Raw genomic sequence first — 16,500 nt, forward strand, 5'->3', positions numbered from 1 at the left:
CACGAGCACCCCTAGTTGAACGCCAAATGCCAAAAAATGCCAAACAGCAAAAAGCACCCACAGTATCCCCTCGAACACCAAACCCACGAAATTGAACCTGAAATCCAAGAATTCAAATCAAAGAACCCGAAACCCACAAATTCAGATCTGGAACAACTAACCCACGAAATGGAACCCCAAATCCACTAATTCAGATTGAAGAACCCCAATTTAGTTTCAGAGCCGGCTCATCCTCCCCTTAGCGGATACATACTTAAAACTGTCCCCACCCAACCATCCTCCCATATTTCAAGAGTTGGTTTCAGATTTCTTTAGTTTCACTCATGTATGGAGCAATGGTGAATGATAAAGCCCATATTACAATTTTACAATTGCAATAACTTCGAAAACAAACTGCTCTTTGCAAAATAAGGTTTATAAAGTGGATTTTTTTTTATTAAAATTACCAATATGTAATATGTTTTTCAACAGATCATTCTTAACCATCAAGTATATATCACATGGCGCCACATCGTTCCAATTTGAAGAATGACTTGGCGCCATGTTACTGCTGAAAGAAAGTAGTACTTAGTAGTATATTAAAATACTTTACGAAATTTTAACTCCCTGCCTCCTCCCTCAACCCACAAAAAAAAAGGATTGAAATTTGAATTGTATCCCTCATCTATTTATTTGGTACCAATAGAGGGGAATGGTAACAAAAATGATTACCTTTATTGAATGTTTGGTTCAAGCCAAGGAATGGAAATGAAGGGTAACCTTTAACTTCAAGTAATGGATTTTGTTACTTGAGGGAGAGGGAAGGTAACAAATTGGAAGAATCCATTACCATCAAGTAATGATAAGGGATTGATGAGAGGTTGAACCAAACAGGAAAAAAAGGAATAGGTAATTGATTCCGTTAATAGTGAACAAAACGACCCTTTAATACACATAAAAAGACAAACATACCACTCCACTTTTAATTCAGAACTACTACGTGCACACTACTATAAGATGTGTAGAAGAATATCTATGATCTATCTATGTTTGACATTTGTAGGACATTTAGCACCAAGTCCACAAACCATGGTATGGGAGATGATAACAGTATGAATAATGATGAACCACTTTATGAAATTACCAATTCCAGAAGAAGAAATAATCCGAAACATTCTTAACATCCAGAACTCAATGCAACACGTAACTATAAAGGTACTACAAAATTATTTATTCAGCAAGCGCTCTACCATTAGGATACCAACCTCCGAAACACCAAATGCGCACAACTCTCAGAATTCACATGGTTTTCGCATCAACTTGCCATGAAGCGCGGATCATCTTTTGCTCTCCCTAAATTTGTTCTTTATTGCTTCCCAAAATGCAGGAATTGCTACATCATTCGGTACTTCTTTGAATGATGGCAAGTAGTTTACGTCCACTATCACATGGTCTCTTGTGCCTTCTTGAATCTGTCAATAGACGAGAACTATGTTATAGGAGTAACTACACATTGATCAAGTGATAGATTGTCAAGTGTCATAAAAAAATTAATTATTTGTGACACAGATATAGATTACAAATAAATTTAGCTCGAGCTTGCGATAGCGCACATGAGGGGTTTTCCAGCCCTTTACTAACCCTCTTTTCAGATACTATGCTACTTGACTCTGGGACCAAATAAGACATGGGTACGTGTCTAGGTGGCCATTGTTGAAAAGAACACATTTTCGGCCCAAACTGAAGTGTCATAGTCTCCATACCTACACACTGAGTGTTGAGCATTGACACTAGTATTAGAAGACAAATGACGAGTGCAACTATTATAGCTCATATACGAAACCTGCTTCCACCAATTGAGCTGTGGACAACTGTGAGAGGCTTAGCCAAAAGAGGGGCCAACCAGACATTACCTTGCTTTCCTAAAATAGTAACTAGAGTTCAAAAATGACCAAAGAAAGCACACAAAAACATGTTTTGATTACTCACAACCACATCAAAGCCAAAAATTGTAAGATCAAGCTTGCTTCTTAGCCAAGTTGCAGCATTTTTAACTAGCTCGAGGTCAAGAGCTTCATCTCCGAACTGATTTTTCTCGGCAGTGGGAAGGGACTTTAAGCTGTGAAAGACAATGACTCGGTCAATGGTGGAAAATCAAATATTTACATGCAAGTTTGAAGCTAGGAAGAATAAAGGAATAACAAAAAGAGTACCTGTCAAAGACTAGAGGCTTTAATTGATTCATTTGGGACATTTTGATCAGCACATCTCCATTAGGAGTGGATTTCTTGACTGCATAGAAGACTTTCTCACCCAAGACATAGAATTTGAAAAGTGTGGATGAATGATCTACATATTCCTGCATAGTTTGGAAATTCAGACTAGAGATTAAATCTTAAAGAGAAGAGCACTAGCAAGTAGCAACTAGCAAGTATCATTAAGAATGACTATGAACATCTAGGTTCTTGCCAAAGCCGAGAGTCATTCATTTCATAAGATCAAAAAGGGGATCCTTGTTACGTCCGTGTACCTGAGAACCATTACAAAACTATATGTACTACCTCATCACTTGAAAATAGAATAAACTGTTCTCAAGAGCATCCACTATCATTCTACCACAATCTAAATAAGTAGTAAATTCAGATAATGTAAAAACAAAGATTATTGACAGCTTTTCAAATGCCGCTCATCCAGTAAAGGCGGCATTTGGTTCAAAAGGTTCTAAACTTCTAATGGAAGGTATGAGAATGAGAACCCCATGTTCTGTTATACAGTTAAAAGGTTCTAAAGATTAAGAAACCTATAAACATTTGTTGTTGCATGTCTTAAAGCAGATCCAGTAATGCTAAAAAGAAGAATCCATGTTGTCAGCAACATAATGGGCCAGCAACTAATAGCACACAGGGAAACCTTCAAGGAAAAGAATGAAGCCTTTCGAAAGGCAGAGCGCACACCTCAAATTCAACTTTTGTAATCAGAAGATGCAACAAAAATATCAAGGCAACATGAAATTAAGGGGCCTATTGGTTCCACTTCCATTGACCATTTTCATGGGAATTCGGTTGTAACTTTAGTAGTAAAACTGCGGCATTAGCTTGGAAGTTAAAGTAATTATACTTGGTCACATGTATGTTAAGTTCCCTATATGCTATTATTTTCTTTATTTAGTTAAGTTTCCTATAAGTTGCAGATACAAAAAGGAGTTCGGTTATCATATTTATATATTCATAAGTTCACCACTTTGGAAGGTTGGACAATTTTGATTAAACTTTTGTGTTTAGCTTCAAGAACTAAAGAGAACCAGATTCAAAAGTGAATCCAGAGCCAGAGTTTTGTTTCTCCTTCATTGGAGATTTAGAGCAGTTACTAATTTCTCAGTCAAACCCTTAAAGCCGGTGTGATACGCTTTGTATCATATGGATGCTTTTGTATTAAGTTCCTCCGAGCCTTCCCATTCCTTACCCTTCATCACGAAGATAAATATTGCAGCACACTAAGAGGCAAGAAAGACGGAATTAAAATCAATCCGTTTTGAGTTTTTGCTCACCTGAATTATAGCTGGAAGGGGCACCTGGAGATCCTTATAGTCTTCCAAAGTAAAGACAATTGCCTGTAAAATTTGCATAAAGATCAGAACACTCATAGGTTGCCTGTCAGAACATTATAGAACTTCCTATTCTGAAAAATTTATCTACATACTGGTATAATGTATTACATATAGTTGTGAGACAAATATACTTCTTAATTTCATAGCTAGCCAAGCAACAAGAAAAACAAGTTTCTAATAAGTGATTCCATTACTTGATTGAATCAAACACCTTATGAAAGTAACAATTACTATTACCATTCCTTTCCTTGTACAATTCCATTCCCTTTCCATTCCACAATATTGAACCAAACACCCCCTAACTACTTGCGATATTAACACTAAAGGTTTCCAAATTGCAATCAAATTCTACAGATATTTGACTTTTCCAGTAAACTAGATAAGATATTCACTTTTCGTTCTTAGCTAACCCACCCGCCCAAAAAAAGATTCAATCTCTTCTCCCACCTCTCTTATGTCAAGTCACTCTATACGGCCAACCCATCATCAAGTGATAAGCAAACTTCTTCCACCTAAATTTACGTTCTTGTTCCATTCTTCCAATCTTCACTTTACCCCATCTGTGCAACCAACTCTCTTCTGCATCTTCTGAAACCACAGACTAAGCCCTTTCACAACTGAATCTGACCTCAACCTCGCCTCATTACATAATTACATCATCTAAAAGTGCTGCCCAAGTTCCCTTATATCTCTGCTTACGTAATCTCCCCTTAACTTCATCATTAGCAGAAGCGACTAAAGCAAAGCAGGAAAAAGTAACAGCAGAGTAGGAGCAATAATAGTAATGGTCAAAAGCAAAGATTGGAATGAAACCAAGGTATAATGTATGTGACTAAAGAGAGACAGTAATGACAAATCAAACTTTTTCTCAAATAGGTTCATCAATAAACCAGCATTGATGTGTCAAACAATAGTTAGCTAATTGAAGCAGCTAGCCATCTATACTTCTATACTAATATATTAAAAGGCATTCCTAAACAAGGAACGGTGCCACGTGGCGCCCTTCCTAAGGGAATTTTACTCCGTGTAATCCACATACAATAAAAAAAATTAGAAATTGCATAGTATAGGGTTTGATCCCATGACTTCAAGTTTATATACTAAAGTCTTAACCACTAGACCAAGTGATATTTAGTATAATTTTAAAGTGTAATATTAATAAATAAAAATTTTCCTTACCCGGGGAATAACCCGGGCCTAATACCTGGTTAATTGTCAAACAGGGTTATCAATGAGCAGCAGTAAAGTTTTTTCACTTGCTCATTTGACGACACCAATTCTTCTGTCAGCATGTGACTGGATATGATGTATATTTCAGACCATGGTTATACTCAACCATAGATAGAAGTTCCAATCTACTAATGTGATTTCCTAAGCGCACTGAATTCATTGCTTACTAAATAAAGAGTAACAAATATAGTACATTACCATGCTGTGAGCACTTGATACACCACAGGCAACTTGTGGTTTCACTATGCTTGGAAGGGATACCTTAGCCTCCATCAACCTTTCCATCAATTTAGGATCATTATAACAGTCAACCTGCATATTCAACACAAAAAAGTAAGTATTTAAGAAAAAACTCTATCAGGAAAAGTTAGTTGCGTTTGAGTCTTTTTGTGCATGTGTACATGCTTGTGTTCAGAAACATTAGGATCTATGCAGCACGCTTATTCTACAATGATCACCAAGAACAGTATAGATGATTCGCGAGAATATGTTCCATAATAAATTCTTTAATCAGAAATGAAATCAAAGAACTGTGGATAGTACAAAAGGTCATAAAGTAGCAAGCAGATTACAGGTATAACATCAGGGAATTATGTTCATTCCCTTTCAAGTATAATATAAATACATAGCTGAAATTGTTCATCATCTTAGTCAACTTCATCATTTAGAGAACAAAGGTATACAGTAAAATACCTTGAGAAAATGAGCACCCCTAATCTTTGAGTAGCCTTGCTTGTTAAGACCCTCCAACCCAAGTAGAAGATATTGGATCTTGAGCCGATCCAAAACAGGGTAAATATTGTTGAATGGATCAATAACACAACAGCGAGGGTGATCAACCAAGGTCCTGTATGTCATCATGGTAAAAATTTGTCAGCTGCATCACATCTGAAGTCATGAACCCAAAAAGACATTTTATTACATCTTAATCACCTCAGTAAAAAAATATAGTAGTGCCCTTGCCCCATAAAGGTTTCAAGTTGGTTACACTTCAAATTTACCAAAAAAAACTACCATATAACAATTCACAACATAGGACATTCAAGCATAATTTGTTAAACAACTTAACCATCTCCTGATAACAGCTAAAATCATAAAAATTACCAACTCTACGGGAGTAGCAAATATCAAAGTAGTTCCTCTTTCAGTGGAGAGTGGGGAATTGGTCGTAGCAATCAAGGGTAACATATATTTATTAGGCCTGTTCCACAAAAGCATTACAAGGCCATGTAACAATTCTAAACCACTAGCAAATATCTCACAACACAACATCTAAGATCTAGAGAGCTTGAACTATAACATTCCTCCCTCATAAAACTTTGTGAAAAAAGATTGGTTCTTAATTAGCTTTTTCAAACAAAGATCAGCTCTTAATTTCGGGTTTTAAGTAGTTTATAGATTTGCCTTGAAGTTAAAAGATTCTTGGTCCTTGTGTTGATTACTTGATTTAACAATTAAATACACATTAGCTCATTAATTATCACAAGGTTTTACTCTTGAAAAGTGATTAGTAAAAAAAAAAAAATCCAAGATTAGGGGTGAAAACTTGCAGATTTACAGTCTAAACTAAGGGTTTAAAAGCATAAAGAAATTAATCACCCACTTTCAGATTTAAGAGAATACTCACTGTACTCGACAAAAGCAATAACATACAACTATCAAACAAACTTATAGCTACAACTTAGCCTATATAAAGCAAACGAGCTCCTACCATGCTTAGAACAAGTCCCCAAGTCATTCTCCTACTAAAACTAGAAATAACAAGATAAAAATAAAAGAGTCCTAAAGTGCTCAAACCAAGAAAAACCTATTCCAAGTAGAATAGAAAAAATTTGTGAGCAAAACAACTAAAACAAATAAGATATGAAGAGTCCTAATAGAACTCAACTAAGTATGCCAATATGCACACCACTCTCATTCTTAACAGAACCAGGAATACTTCCATTCATGCTTTACATTGCTTCTTCTCCAAGACTAGTAACCATGCAAACTAACACCATTGAACTAGCAAACCCTAGGCACGTATCATGCAAACAACACAACTCCGATTGAGGAACTTTCAAAGCAAGAGCTAACAGTTGAGCATCATCTACTCCTGGATCAAACTTCAAGCTCGTTCACTGGAATCTGAATATTACAATCTTAAGACAACTAAACAACTGTACTAGCATTTTCTTTTTACAATAAAATTGTAACAATGTCACGTCTAGAGCTAACTCTAACAAACTGAATCAGAAACTGATTCCTTTTTCTTGCTTATATTCTGATAAAAATGACTGTTCTAGCCTTATTCTCTCATAGAAATGAATCAGCACAGTGCCAGACATTAGATAAGTAACACAACAAAATCCAACAGAGATTTGGATTGTCAACAACTTATAGATAACAGCAGCAACAAATGCTGCTTTCATGCATTTGTTTCAGCCAGTCATACTTTTTAACTTTATTCTGCATTGCTTAACATACCATGTCACCCGTGGAACCAGCTTTGCTATTTTGATCATCAAGCATCATTATGCAATGAAAAGTTTGAGCGAAAGCATCATCATGCAAAACAGCTCTTTATCATCAACCTCACTAAAGAATCCCATAACAGATGATCATTCCGATTCCTTTAAATAAAACTTTGACAAGCTGCTACATAACAATTTCAAAAATCCTAGATACAATTGAATATCATTGTTCATATATCTGCTCCTCAAATGTCATATCAATTCACTTGGACATCAGATTTTGCCAAGGAATTTTCCCTCCAAGCTTGATAAGAAATCTTCATTCTACAGCCACCAAATGAGAAATTTGGAACACTGCGTAATAAGCTAAACTTGTCAACCTACAGGTTTGTTGTTAGAGATAGGCTGCATAAATTGAGATTTCCCCACTAGCAGGAAACTCATATTGTCAAGCACTACACTTCACTCCGAGTCTCATAAAAACACCCATCATCAGGGATAAAACAGCAATAAATTGTTTCATTATGATGATTAGGTGATTTCAAACGTATTATGCTAGACTTGTTCCCAGGTTCCATGGGAAAGACATGTATAATGAAAAAGTCCATAGAAATTTCTTCAAAGAGAATACAGAGCTTTCAAAACCTTCTCCACTCCCTCTTGTCCCTTCCTTCTTTGTAACTTAATCAGTTAATCTTGCTATTTGCTGTTTTAATCAAGCAAAATTATTCAGAAAAAGCAAAAATCATTCAAGAAAAAGCAAAATTTTATTAAGTATTGCAGATATTGAGAAGGTCAGATGTAGTGGTGTGGGATAAACACAATGCTTGACATTAGATGAGACATCAAAAAAGGGAATTTGATACATATATAACCATAATTCAGCTTATAAAGTTTCTACAACTAATTCTTGTGATATGTGCAATTTCTTTTTACGGAGAGCTCAGCCGTACAACAACAACAAGAAAAAGAAAGAAAGAAATAAGATGACATGCATTTGAAGAATGCAGGGGCTGAAGGACAAAAATGACTCAATATTGACTTGCACGAGTCAAGTTTGATCTTACCATCATATCATATTTAATATCTAAAAGACTCAAGAGTCAAAATTTCCAAAAATGTAAAAGTACCTTCTCAATTCCTCCATGCCATTTGTGTAAATGATTTTAGGGATAACTGACGAGTCCAACTCAATAGAAACAATATCATCTGTAGCTTTATGAAGGATTAAATCAATCTCTTGCAGCTGCAACGGTAAGGGCAGCTCGTAACTGAGAGGCAGAAACATCAATTCATGTTGGACTGAATACAGTGGAAATGCACCTCTCTGCCAAATGGAACATACATGCTTCACTTAGTATGGGTGGAGAAAATAATCTGCAGAAAAAATACGAGCAAAAAACACAGCATGTCAATCATAACAGTCATCACATCACCACTAGCCATAATTCCAAAGCGCTACCTTCCTAAAACAAATCGATGCTTAAGCTTAGGGATCAAGAAGGGCACGAAGAACTCTAGCCATCTAGTGACTAGTGCGCCCCTACTAGAGTATTAACCGGAGCAGTGATAGGATCCCATATCCACACCACCTTCCCCCGATCCTTGTTTTTTCTAAGACTTCATTACAAAGAAAAGGTGAACTTCCAAGACAGTAGAATCCACTTTAGGCCTCTAGTAGGACTGTCAGGTCAAATTACATTGCTTTCTAACTATATAGATGCAACACAACATATTTCACAAATTGATTCTACCTTACTTTGGGCTATATTACTCTATTGGGTGGAGTGATTACCGAGGTATCCGATTACTTATGGAGGTAGTCGAGCAACGAGCACATTTTGAAGCCAATGAAAACTGATGAGCCTAAGGAAAGATTAGTCTGAGGAAGCAGTGCCATGCGAAGATATAGCACGGTCAAAAGTTGGTGACTTGCCACTGGAAGCTTGGCAAAGCCGTTGTTGTGCTATTACAAGGGTAAAGATAAATAAAGCCTAGTTCCTAAAAGCTTGGCACCATCATGCTATGCCACGAGTCCCACGACACAGAGCCTGGATTATGAACTTATTTGCGACTCGCCGGCTATTTGCTTTGTAATTACAAACATATAGAAGCCCTCTTTTACAGTGAGTTTATACTTAGAACTTACTATTAGCATTAAAAAATATATAATATAGACCATAAGAGGGAACCTTCAGAATTCTTAACATTCAAGTTGCTGGATTACAATTTTTTTTTTTATGTTGGACTCCATGAACATACGTATGGAAGCACATTTGAGAAGCCATTCTTTCTTTGAAAAAACTTAATTGGTGACCAAAGACAATTTGGGTAGAGGTTATTCATTGCATTGAGTCATATTAGTGGCGATACTCAACCTTAGAGCCTTCCATACTGCTTGATTCAACCACAATGCATTGTTGATTATAGTTGCACTGGTCTAGATATTAGTTTAGACTTTAGAGCAAAAATTTATCAGTACATGCCAATAACTCAAATGCTTAGAAATCAAGGCTAACTAGTAGTAAGTAACTTCTATTCTTCTGGTGAATTTGATACAGACATTCTTGTACTCGCTAAGTCGCTATAACTATATTGTGCACTTGCGGAAACCAAACTCCTAACCAATAGCTAACCATGCTAATTTCCAATTAAACTTCCTCCCACTATTCCTACCAAAAGTTACATAAGAAACCGGCAAATGCGACAAATCAAAAACCCACTGGATACCATAAGTCTCAAACCATTTGTACCATAGATGGGAGCATAATGCATATTTGAGACCCTACATAACCCCAAGCACATCATAATGATACATCTCTTCAATTTCTGATCCTATCTTACTTCTGCCAAAGCTAGTAGATCGTCCAGCTGATTTATGTTATTAGACAAATTGGTTCTCATAAAGTTGGAGCATCCCTCCAAAACATTTGGAGTTCCCAGTATCCATCACACGCAATAAAAAGTGTTCCCTACACATGAATATCTAGTCCAAGTTTCTTCAGACATTGTATTTCATTCCCATCTATAATTATTTGACAACTCCATAATTAATGGTGGAATAAAAAGCCACCTTTTACACCAAAAAATTCCGGAAAAAAGTTCAAGCCTTTAAGAAATCCTCAGAATCCAGTGTAGACTCAGTAAAATCGTACATCAAATAAATAATGATGGCGCTCAAATAATATATGTTATGTGTAGCAATATATACTAGATTATGTATATATTCTTTTGTGATAAGTTAGTCAATTTATCTTAATAAATGTGTCACTATAAAAAGAACTTTATAGCAATAGTTACTCCTAATCTTTTTGGTGCAAAGATAAGAAAACTTATTCTATTTTCTTTACTACTATTATTTATGTTACTAACAATAAGTTTACCATTATTATTATACCTTATTCCACTTCTTCCAAGTGCAAGATAAACCAAGAAGCTGTTGGGCTTTTTTTCAACCAGTTGGGCCCTCCTTTGGGCACTGCCAATTGCCAAAGGATAGTCTACAAAGGACACAACTACTCAAATTTTACTATAATACACTCACCTAGGCAACACTTAAATCCAGCTTATTCAAGATTATTTATTTCAGATTACGACCCAAGTTGCTGAGGCAGAATCCAGTCCTTGTTTCCCCTCTCCTCAAACCACCCGGTTCCGTTACGCATCTCAGTTCAATGTCTATCAATTTCACTTTTTACACTCACGCTCACGTCCAGAAAACTATATAGAAGAAGCCAGTATGCTTAATTTTGTAGCGATGGCCTTACTGATTGTAAAGTTGCTGGTGAATGTTAAGGATCATCTAGTGTCAAAATGTTCATTCTTCCTTTTCCTTCTGATTTTTTTAACAAGATAAATACATGCAAGCCTTGGGTATGGGTCACTCAAAGTCAAGATGTTGATTGCATATACATATATATGCTATTTGCAAGTTCATCACCCACGTAGTTACCTCCCCTCCCCCCACCACCACCACAAAAGAAGACACAAAAGAAAAAATCATAAGGAAAGGTCTCTTTATTATATTATTATTGCTCTGCTAAAAAGTTCCTTCAGCGGGAATTAGTCTAAAACATTTCAGTTTTTCCAGCAAATGACGTGTGCTTCATCAGTGTTTCACAAACATTTAATTCTAATAAATGCCAATAACAAATATACACTCTTCCTCACAATGCCCATCAACATTTTTTAGCATTGCTGCCCTAGGGACTTTTGAGTTTTGACTATCCTTCGTCATCAAAACATACAAGAGAACAAAGAAGAGCAACTAGATTTTGCTTCAATTAGATGGAAATTAAGGTTCATCTCTGCAATATGAAATTGTTCTCCAAAATATTAGGGGTTTTCATATAAAGATCTCCTCTTTAGTGGGCACTTTTCTTTGGAGCAACGATTAAGGACAAATTTTCTAGTCACTACACAGGCAACTTGTACAGTAGGGTACAGACTAAGGTCTCTTTCATTACTACATTCAGAAACAAATTAATACATTCTTAAAAATAGAAATATTATGCTCCTTATCCGAGGTAACTGAATAGCACTAGCTCCAAATGGTAAACAGCTAACCTTAGCAAAATCTGCTTGCCGAGAGGGCTTCATACTGTAGCCGACAGTCACGACCTCGCTGGAAGCTACCTGTTCACAAAATCAAACTGATGAGCATTGTGAATCATCCCCCCCCCCCCCCCCAAGCCTTAAATAAATAAGAAAATCAACAGAATACAATAAGCATTCCCAATTTTCTAGCAAAGATAACTACAATAGAGTAATGCCTCTTTGCATATCTCTGACACCAAACTGCAAGCTGATCACGAAATTAAGAGAGTGCAGGAAGCTAAATTAGACCTTCTTTTTAATTTCACTGTAAAGTGTAGACTCCAATGCTTGTGAGCTTAGCGAGTAATTTGATAATTTGATAACACACATATGTACCACTAAACATTATTCAATAAAATATTGGAAAGAGATTAATGATAGCACACGCAACAATATTTTCCGAACCTTTTTATTCAAGAGGCACAAACTCAAAGGCAGCTGTTCCAATTTCTTAATATGATGAACACTTGGATGCTTGATTGTATCTCCGCCATTATCAAGATCTACACGAAAAATTGAACGCATTGTGACACAATCATCATTAATCAAGGCTCACCACCCATCTAAATTATTTCATGAAAGGAGGTAAAAGAACAAGAACAATCAATATTCACAGCTGTAATGTTACATGTCACAAAGAAAACGCAGAAGATCATTGTGCAACAAGTAAAAATATATATCAGACATGCAAAGAGTAGCTATCTATTATACAGAAGCTGCTATCTCATAAAAAAGCCACCTTTCAGAAGTTAGGAAACTAAATGATGCTCCATATTTTCAAATAGGTCCAGCACATACATTAGCTACTTAAGAGTATGCTTGTTTGCAAACAAGAACCAATTTTTGTATGGCAGAATTCTCTCTTATTCCCTAGAAATTTCTGCAGTATAATTATTATAATACCCTTTGAACTGTAGAGAGTGCTCACCAAGAATACTTAGCAAACACCCATGGTCACATAGTTTATGACAACAATCCATCTTGTGACTGGGAAGTACAAACAGTGTCTTTTTCCCAACATCCTCCCAAGCTACTGCAATTTCATCCATAACCACCTCAACAGTAGAAAAACTGAATCTAAAACAAGTGAATGAATACACTTCGGAGATCTTTTTCAGAATATTGACCTGCACGACAAAGATAACCAAAGATTTGTAAATGCAGAACTATATGGTCAGATATGGGCACCTCAGAAGTTTACGTCAAAGATAAACATAAACTACAAAGAACCATAATCATACAACTGCTGGAAAGCAGAAAACCTTCACGCATAAAAAAGGAAGAGCAAACAGTATCATAAGATAAGTGTCAAGGAAAGAGGGTCATTCCCAAGGATTGCATTCTGCAAATCACATTTGAAATCTTCTTCTAATGAAACAAAACAAATAAACAAATCATGTTTCAAAATACTACTCCCTCCGTTTTTTTTTAGATGTAACATTGGACTTTTCACATTTGTCGAGGCACAACTTTGACCGATAATATCTCCAATTGTATAAAAGTGAAAATTATATAAAATATATATTTGGAAAGTGTATACCGTGACGAATCAAACAAGATCCCACATGACTATATTTTTTCTTATGTATAAATAACAATTAGTGGTCAAAATGTATTGGATGAATAGTGCCCAAAGTCAATATGTTACATCTAAAAAAAAACGGAGGGAGTATTAGTGTTAAAAGGACATTGTAGAGCAACTTTTATGTTTTGGGAGTTATAGAGTTGAACAAGAGTTAAAAGGATCAAATTTTAATTCCAGGCTATCAATGATATTCGATCTCTTTTTCACAATGCCTTTGTCGAACAAAAAATATACATGTCCCTTCCGTATGAGATTAAAATGACAACAGTTCATATTACACCTCACATATTGCTCAAAAGACCTGTAAATGTAAGAAGGTTACATCTCTTTCCAGAAAAAACAACTCACTGCAGTGCTTATCTTTCACCTGTATGAAGTGACCACAGTGCAGGTTGGTGAAAATTCAAGTATTTATTGAATAATTTTTTAAGTTAACAATAATTTTTTTTGCCAAATGCAACCCTTTGAAGTGGCTACTTTGTTAACTGCAGCCCTTTCATTTCAATCTATTCAATTGCAGCCCCAAATAATCCAAACACTTTTAACTTGCAGCCAAAATCCAACCTATCTTCACACATTTTGGCTACAACTTAAAAGTGTTTGGTTTATTTGAGGCTCCAATTGAATAGATTGAAATAAAAGGGCTGCAACTAACAAACTGGCCACTTTAGAGGGCTGATTGTCTTAAGCCCTCAACGGTACCCATCCAAATATTAAAATTCTAGAAAACAGTTCAGAGGACGTACAGACCTTGTCAGCTGAAAGATCCTCTCCAAGAAGAATTCCCTGCAAAAACAAATAATCTTACGGTCTACATAAACAAGGACCACAAAAAAAAAAAAAAGCACACAAACCAAATTAATTGTCTGAAACAAAATAATATATGCAAAATGCAAGTCATTTCACTCCTACATTCTTGTCACAACTCTCTTGGTTTCTAAGAAACTGGCTATTAAAATTCAGATAGCTCTTTGGCAGTATTCATCAAATAAGCTATTCCCTCAAAAGGCATAATCTAAACCTAAAACCATGCTTATACATTTGGTTTTAAGTAATAATTTAACACGAATTGCAAGGGACCGTCTAGCATCTAGTACTCAGGTTTCCAAAATAATGCATCTCTACAAGCAAATGTGTAAGTTCACTATATCCGCTCCTCTATATGGTCACAAAAACAAAAATGAAATTGCTTTCATTACCACAGATAATTCACAGAATGTCTTCCATTTTTTGTAGCTTTGTACTTCCTCCGTTTTATAATATTCGCTACACTTTCCATTGTGGGAAGTTTCACATTACTTGCTACACTTCCTTTTTGGGCAATAAACTCTCTCTATCTTTCTCCTCTCACATGGGTTCTTTTTCTTTTTACTCTATACCTATCTCTTCTCCAAAAATCTCCAAAAATCTCCAAAAATTGCCTAGGAGTCCGTGAATTGAGAAGTGTAGCAAGTAATATGAAACGGAGGAAGTATTTAATCCACTACCTCGTACCCTATGGGTCATTGCACGACGCTAGTAAACTATTAGTGAGTTGTCAAACCTTTGATAACCCAATTACCTCCCCCGTCTTTCCCCCAAACATACATATATAAATTAATCAATCAATAAAAGATGGACAAAGGAGTACCCATATTTACACCTTGATCCACGAAATAAATCATACCCACTTTCAACAAAATAAAAAGAATTCAAATTAATAAAGTATATAAATTAAATAACAAAAACTTACACAAATGACATGATCAATCACAACTGCATGCAATTGATTAAGCAAGAAATGAACTAAACTTACTCAAATTCAATTAACTACATTGCCTAAACTCATAAATGGAGGAGAAATAAAAGGCCATACCCACCTCCAATAAAATAAAAACAAATCAAATTAATAAACCACATAAATTAAATGACAACAAAAACTTATACATATGCCATGATCAAATACAATTGCATGCAATTAATTAAGCAAGAAATGAACTAAACTTAGTCAAAATCAATTAATTTCACAACCAAAACTTATAAAAGGAAGAGAAATATATGCCCAAAAACCAATATCACAAAGAACAACTCTTTATTGCACATGCATGCATGATTTGACAAAGAAAACAATCCCAGCAAAAAAAAAGGATGAAATTGATGAGAGAGAAAGAGAGAGAAAAAGGAAAACCTTGTGGAGTTGGGAAAATTGAAGGGCACGAAAGAGGAAATCAGCACCTGCGCGGAAAGTGGGAGCACCATTCACATCGGAGTCATCGGCAAGGAGAACTGAACCGTCCAATATCACTCCTCCTACTACACCACCCATTCTCTTCTCTCTTCTACCTCTTGTCTGCAAATAAAACGAATTTACAAGGGAAAATTAGGGAGTTTCTTTCTTTCTTTATATGGGATATCCTCTCCGAATTTTGCTGATTTTAAAAGCTAGCTTTTTTATGTTTTAGTACCATGACTAGAAAGTTAATGAGTCCATACTCCATAGTATAGCAGTATGTTTTTTTTTTTTGAGGGGAATAGTATAGAAGTATGTGAATCCTATCCATGACTAGAAAGTTAAATGAAACGGTTTCTTTTTTTTTTTATCGTTTCAATTTAAATGAAAAATACCTTAAATAGGTAAAAAGAATAAATGAAATGATATAAATACCCATACCCACCCCCTCAGTAAATACCCATTTCTTCATTAATCTCACTCTACTCTTTTTTTTTTCTTTTTTTTTGGTGAAAACGCAAAGCTCAAATAAAATCAAACATAATGTTATAGTTATTACAATCCGAGATGTACTCATTCATGCAGAAAGGAGGTGGAACAATAAAAATAGTAACTACATTCATGCTATCATCTAGTCTTCTTGCTTCCTTTGCAAGCTTGACTGCAAGTTGGTTCTTCCTTCGTGGAACGTGAATGATTCTAATCGAGTGGAACGCCTTGCATAGCTCCCTGCAAAGAACAATAATATTTGTATACAAAGTGAGATCTGTGGGGTCCTCCTTGAGGAGACGAGTAGCCCGAAGGTTATCTGAACATACAACACAATCACTTATATTTTCAT

General features: G+C 35.6%; 1 protein-coding gene across 2 annotated transcripts; it reads right to left on the bottom strand.

The window, feature by feature from the left end:
- Positions 1 to 1,092: 1,092 nt before the first annotated feature.
- LOC104889074 (inositol 1,3,4-trisphosphate 5/6-kinase 4) lies at positions 1,093 to 15,906 on the bottom strand. Of its 2 annotated transcripts, none has more exons than XM_010674216.4 (12): positions 15,618 to 15,906; positions 14,201 to 14,236; positions 12,794 to 12,992; positions 12,271 to 12,368; positions 11,836 to 11,904; positions 8,400 to 8,596; positions 5,510 to 5,663; positions 5,015 to 5,128; positions 3,527 to 3,589; positions 2,193 to 2,338; positions 1,969 to 2,098; positions 1,093 to 1,451 (listed from the first exon to the last, which is right to left on the bottom strand). In XM_010674216.4, the coding sequence occupies exons 1-12, from the start codon at positions 15,753 to 15,755 to the stop codon at positions 1,317 to 1,319; spliced, it is 1,479 nt and encodes a 492-aa protein (XP_010672518.2). In that variant the 5' UTR covers positions 15,756 to 15,906; the 3' UTR covers positions 1,093 to 1,316. The 2 variants fall into 2 exon arrangements, with proteins under 2 accessions (XP_010672518.2, XP_019104197.2); XM_019248652.3 differs by having other exon boundaries at positions 14,197 to 14,236.
- Positions 15,907 to 16,500: the final 594 nt, after the last annotated feature.

The sequence above is a fragment of the Beta vulgaris genome, chromosome 3 (genome assembly GCF_026745355.1).
Source record: "Beta vulgaris subsp. vulgaris cultivar EL10 chromosome 3, EL10.2, whole genome shotgun sequence".
NCBI lineage: Eukaryota > Viridiplantae > Streptophyta > Magnoliopsida > Caryophyllales > Amaranthaceae > Beta > Beta vulgaris.